Source organism: Otolemur garnettii, unplaced genomic scaffold (genome assembly GCF_000181295.1).
Source record: "Otolemur garnettii isolate 467f Iridium unplaced genomic scaffold, OtoGar3 scaffold00047, whole genome shotgun sequence".
NCBI classification, from domain to species: Eukaryota; Metazoa; Chordata; class Mammalia; order Primates; family Galagidae; genus Otolemur; species Otolemur garnettii.
Genome location: NW_003852442.1, coordinates 767,244 through 773,569, shown reverse-complemented (window position 1 = coordinate 773,569; position 6,326 = coordinate 767,244). Strand labels below are relative to the sequence as shown.

At 41.6% G+C, this 6,326-nt stretch overlaps 1 protein-coding gene across 1 annotated transcript in view; it reads left to right on the top strand.

The window, feature by feature from the left end:
• Window positions 1-6,326, top strand: part of USP10 (ubiquitin specific peptidase 10) — a 58,981-nt gene that overhangs the window by 16,015 nt on the left and 36,640 nt on the right. The window contains exon 2 of the mRNA XM_003791290.2: window positions 5,413-5,481. Within this exon, the coding sequence (XP_003791338.1) occupies window positions 5,413-5,481 (69 nt within the window). The remainder of the gene's footprint in view (window positions 1-5,412; window positions 5,482-6,326) is intronic.

The window sequence follows — 6,326 nt, the reverse complement described above, 5'->3', positions numbered from 1 at the left end:
AGGCCTACGTATGTTTTTTGCCTTAACGCTTTGACTGTGGAGCACTCAGAAAGGAAATGTGCCTACAAACCCTGTAGGCGTTGTCAGAGGTTCCTAATCAGTAAAACCTGGAAAGCATTGGAAGTTCACCTTTAAAGACATCTGTTCTGGATAGTGTTCATTTGCTTATGAAGTGAATAATCATGTCAAATTATTTTGTAATTTTTTCCTTTTGATTTGTGACATAACTGAATGAAGTAGCTCTGTTCACCTTCCTGTTTTCTGCTTAATTTCTCCACTTTCCTAATCACCCGTAGCATTAGAGCTTTTTCTTGGACCATGGGGAAGGCCCCTAGGCATGGATTCTGAACCCTGATTGCAAGTCAGAATTGTGCAGGAAGCACATAAAATTCTGAATGAGGCCTGGACTCAACCGCAGAGCACTAAACCCAGAATTGTTGCCGATAGGGCCTGAGGATGCTGTGATTGTGATGCCAGAATTTGAGGTTGCTGTGGTTGAGGACTGTTGTCCTAGGCCAGGCGTCCTCAAACTACATTTGTCCCGCCTGCCAGGTGTTTTTGCCGCTGCTGCCTGTCCTGCTTAGCAGCTGACTTGTCCCGAGGCCCACAGTCCAGCCTCCAACGGTCTGAGGGACAGTGAACTGGCCCCCTGTTTAAACAGGTTGAGGACCCCTGCCCTAGGCTTTTGTCCTGAACTGTCCTGCATGGCTGATCCTGCTTCCCCTGCCAGGTATCACCAGGGGTTGGTTTTCTACTTCTGTATGGAAAATAGAGAGATGGGAGCTGATTGGGTAAAAACATTTCTAGGATGCTCAAGCCCTGACCTCCACATTCATCAGGGAGACTCTCTGAAGACTGGAGTGAACATTTTTCTTCTTCTTTTTTTTTTGAGACAAAGTCTCACTATGTCACCCTCAGTAAAGTGCCATAGCGTCATAGCTCACAGGAACCTCCAAGTCCTGTGCTTAAGCAATTCTCTTGCCTCAACCTCCCAAGTAGCTGGGACTACAGGTTCCGCCACGACGCCTGGCCATTTTTTGGTTGTAGTTGTCGTCGTAGTTTGGCAGGTCCTGGCTGGATTTGAACCTGCCAGCTCTGGTGTATGTGGCTGGAGCTACAGGCGCTTAGCCTAAACTACTTTGTAGTGATCCCAGCAGATCCTCAGGTCAAAGTTAAATTGAGAAAGTGAACAGTGAGTTGTTTTCTTAGTGGGTTCACTCAGGCGTCAGAACCCTTAGCTGTCAGCACTCCATTTTGCAAGTCTTTCTTTTTAGTAGATGGCATTTTTTCATCTTTTTACTTCAACGAACGCTTCTCAGTAACTTTGCTTTTCATAAACAACCAAAGCAACCCATTAAGGGGGAAATTCTGTACTCAGTCTTAAAATTTGGAAGGAGAGGAGTAGATGTGCCGCTGACATTCCTACTTCTCGCTTCTCGGTAGGTGGCTCTAGATTTTCCATTGGCAATAGCCACGAAATTGGAAGTAAATGATTTTTTTTTTTTTTTTCCTGAGACGGAGCCTCAAGCTGTCCCCCTGGGTAGAGTGCCGTGGCATCACAGCTCACAGCAACCTCCAACTCCTGGGCTCAAGCGAGTCTCCTGCCTCCGCCTCCCAAGTAGCTGGGACCACAGGCGCCCGCCACAACGCCCGGCCATTTTTTGGTTGCAGCCATCATTGTTGTTTGGTGGGCCTGGGCTGGGGATTCAAACCTGCCACCTTAGGTGTATGTGGCTGGCGCCTTAGCCACTTGAGCCACAGGCACCGAGCCGAAGTAAATGATTTTTGTAGTCAGGCACCTTTCTTCATGGATGTCCTATAAAATCAAATCCTGCTTTAGTGATATGCCTTCCTTCCTGGCAGGTGGTCTTTCGCTGGTCTGGTTCCAGCATATTTCATTAAGTGAAAAATCCTGGAGAACAGATGGCCCCTACAAGTTCCAGCCCATGTAGCACTCTGTTTAATTAATCACTAGTTTTGTTTTCATTTTTTTTTTGTAATATTGTCTTTGTGTGTAGCGTGGAATTTGAGTACTTGGTCAGAGGATCTTGGCAGTTGTAAAGATTGATCCAGTCAGGAGTAATCTGAGGTGATTGATGATGATGGCACAGAGGCTTGAAGAGAGTGGGACACAGGTACCGTGTAAACAGACAACAGAGTAAGACGATGATTTGCAGAACTTTAGGTGTCCTTGTGTTCCACTAACTAGTAAGAGTCTCTGGACCAAGGAATGTGAAACTGAAAATCCCAGCGTGGGGGGTGCTTACAAACACAATGTACTTACGTAAATGAAAGATTAAAACTTGGGTCCTTGGTCTTTAAGAGCTGTTATTATGATACTGACAGCTGTCTCATCTGTCTGGTGTTGTGGGCTTGCCCCCTTCCTCCTGCAGTGTTTCTTGTGTGTATATTATTTCATGTCCTCTTTAGAAAGGACCAGAAAATAAACTGGTGAACAGTTGGAGTTTGGAAAGCCGGGGCCTGGGCCAGGATAGGTTATGAGGGGAAGCTCAGCTTTGTGCTAGTGTGTGTGTGTGAAATCTCTGCCCTAGTGCTCAGTCTTCCCAACACTAAACAGGGAATGCAGGTGCCTTCCGCACCTGCAGGCACCTGCGCCCCTCCATGGCAGGCGTTTGTGTTGGTGCTGCAGTGTCTTCCTCAGGAGCCCCAGAACCCTGAAAAGGGGCATTCGATGTTGCTTTCTGGTTCCTCCATTTGACTACAGTGTTCCTCTAATTCTGGTTAGGTTGCTTAAAATCTAGGGGAATTCTCAGTGATTACCTCGTAGTAGTTGAGTTAGCTGTTAACAAGAGTGAAGTTGCTTTTTAAAAAATTTTTTTTATCAAGCTGTTGCCCTTGATAGAGTGCTGTGGCGCCATAGTTCACAGCAACCTCAAACTCTTGGGTTTAAGCGGTTCTCTTGCCTCAAGCCTCCCAAGTAGCTGGGACTACAGATGCCTGCCAAAACACCTGGCTATTTTTTGGTTGCAGCCCTCGTCGTTTGGCGGGACCCGTCTGCATTCGAACCCACCAGCTCAAGTGTATGTGGCTGGCTCCTTAGCCGCTTGAGCCACAGGTGCTGAGCCAGGAATTTTTTTTTTTGGCCGGGGCTGGGTTTGAACCTGCCACCTCTGGCATATGGGGCCAGCGCCTTACTCCTTTGAGCCACAGGTGCCGCCCCAATGGGGCCAGCATCCTATTCCTTTGAGCCTATAGGTACTGCTTTTTGTAATTCTTTAAATATACCCATTTTGCAAAGACATTGTAATTTTGCAGATCTGTTGGTTTTAAGATCACTCTTAACAAGAGATTAGGGCTCGATTAAAACATTTAATCGAAAAAATACCATAAGCAACTGCTAACTATCAACTGTGCAACTATGAGCCACTGTGCTGGCCTAGTTTCGTAATTCTTAATATTTCCCTGAAATTTCACAGCTGCAGTATCAGCAGTTCTTAGATTTTACTTCTTTATTTCTCTCGCTCTCTCTTTTTTTTTAGAGACAGAGTCTTACTTTGTCACCTTCAGTAGAGTGCTGTGGTGTCACAGCTCATAGCAACCTCCAGCTCTTGGGCTTAGGCGATTCTCTTGCCTCAGCCTCCCGAGTAGCTGGGACTGTAGGCGCCCGCCACACGCCCGGCTATGTTTTTGTTGCAGTTTGGCCTGGGCCGGGTTTGAACCCACCACCCTCGGTATATGGGCCTGGCGTCCTACTCACTGAGCCACAGGCGCTGCCCTTTCTTGCATCTCTTGAATGAAAATTGTTTTCTGGAATTCTTAAGGAATTCATTCTCCTCCTCACCCCCCAAGTATTTATGGGTCTCAGAGAATATTATTTTTCTTTTGCATGTGAATAATTGTAGAATTATTAGATTAGAATTGTATTAGAATTGTATTAGATTAGAATTGTATTAAAAAATGCCCTAGAATTCTAGGAACAAAAATATTTTTATTCTTGGAACTTCTAAATGTTGTCCCATTGCTTTATAGCTTTGTTGACTGTGCTATTAAGACCTTCTGTTGAGTGTTTAAATTTAGCAATCTAATTTTCACAAACACTTTCTTGTTCACAGATACTTCCTTTTTCATGGCAGTCAGTGCTTAATTTTTCTGCTTTCTTTTCACCTAAAAATACTTTGCCCTTCCATTACTTGGTGTGTGCCTTAGTAAAATTAATATGTGGTAAAGCATTTCTCCAGTGTTGGAGATGAGGAGAAAGGTCTAAGCTCACAATGAGAGTATTTCAGAAGGTCATTTCAAAATCATTCTGAGGTCTTGGTTATTTTCACTATTACCATCAATGCACTTTTTTGGTGGACTTTTGCCAAGTACTGTATTTGTAAATACTATGCAAAGACTTTTTTCCACAGATGTACTTAGTGTACATTTGTGGTTTGGGTAGATACTGCCAAAGAGCCCTCCAGAAATGTTTTATGTATTCTTACCAGCACAGTATGATAATAGCTGTCATTTTTTCACATTTACAATAATAATAGGTATTATCCAATTATAACATTCGGTTACAGGTTATTTTTACAGGTTTACATATGCTTGTAAATTTCCCTGTAAGTTACCAGGTTGCAAATTCCATTAGAATGAAAGAACCACAATTCTGCTTAACCAGTTTTATCCCCAGTACTGACTGTGCATGGCATTTACTGGGTTCTAAATAATTATTGATTAGTAAATAATGATTCCCTAGTGTGGTAATCTCGTCACGCCAACTCTTGTCAAATGACTGACTTCTTGAAGCCCCAGGGAGAATGTGAACTGGTAGGCACTTGTAAAGCTCATGTCCGTGCAGTTAACCAGTTGTTTTTCCAGAAAGTCACATTGAGACTTCTGTGAAATCAGCGCCTTTAATGGGGGCATGTCTGTCTAATAGTGTGTATATCTGTGTGTCACAGTCAAATGAATTTTTAAAAAAGTTACATGTATTTCTAAAGATCATTAATCAGGATTATTAATATTTTCCTTTATTTTGGATTTCCCTATCTTCCCATTTGAACCACATTTTCTGCTTTTCTTTAGTATGTTTGGCAGAGAAAACTGAAATGGAGGTAGTGACATGAGTCAGCAGAAAGGTAAATGGAACAACTGGAAATATTTGTGAACCCAAAATTCTGCAAGCAGGACGCTACAAGTTTACCATACAAAATTGACTTGTTCTAAAATCTTTATCAGTTCATAGTATTCTTTGACAAGTCCTAGGAAAGGTTAAATAGTATTTTCTTTTTGTAATTGGAAAGTACTACGCCTAGAAATCTCAGTTTGCAGATTCTCTGTTTATTTAATTGAGAAAGGATTTTGGGGATCTGGCCTGATGTTTGGTAGCATTGTTATAATATGTTACTTTTTTGTGTGAGTATTATTTGTATATTTTATGTGATCTGTGACTCTTATTTTTTTCAGTATATTTTTGGAGATTTTAGCCCTGATGAATTTAATCAGTTCTTTGTGACTCCTCGCTCTTCAGTTGAGGTAAGACAAAATTGTGTTTTATTAAGTACATGTGTAGATATGATTAATGATTATGTTTCCTTTTAAGTTTTTAATTGTTTTTAAAGAATTTCAGCGTAGACAAAAGTGCAGAGAAATGCCTGAACACACCAGCTAGATTTGACTTGACAGTAACATTTTGCTTTAAATGTAAAACAAAAAAAAGCATTGCAGAGACTGCTGATACGTCCCTTGCCCCTCCCCCCACTTTTCCCAGAAACCACTGCTCTGTTGAAACTGGTAAGTATTGGTTCTTCACTGTTATTTTTACCCTTTTTATTACATGAGTGTGTTATCACCAGAGTCAGTTGTGTTTTATGTGCTTCAAAATGTCACATCCGTGTTATACTGTATTCATCCTTTTAAACTAATGTTCTATTCTTTAGATTATCTATGCTGGTGCATTTGCTCTTTTTGTTGTTTTAATTGCTCAATACCATTAATCAAACATACCATAGTTTCTGTGCATATTTTCCTGTGGAGGACCATTTAAGTCTTTAGTTCAACTTTTTATAAATATTACGGTAGACACAAGTTGTCATGTCTCCTTTTGCTTCTCTGAGTTGCTGTAGGACATAGACCTAGGAGTAGAATTGCTGGGATTGCAGGTGATATTACGTCTTTACTTTTACTAGAGGCTGCCAGTTAGTTCTCTCCGGTTTTAACAGCCTGTGTTCCTGTCAGAAGCACTTGAGAGTTTTCTTGCTCATATTTTAAGAAATCCTTACCCAAATTCTCAGTATTGGCATACTTAAGATTTTGTTAATCTGATGTGTGATAAATAAATTCCCATTGTTTTAATTTACATCTTTTTTTTTTTTTTTTTT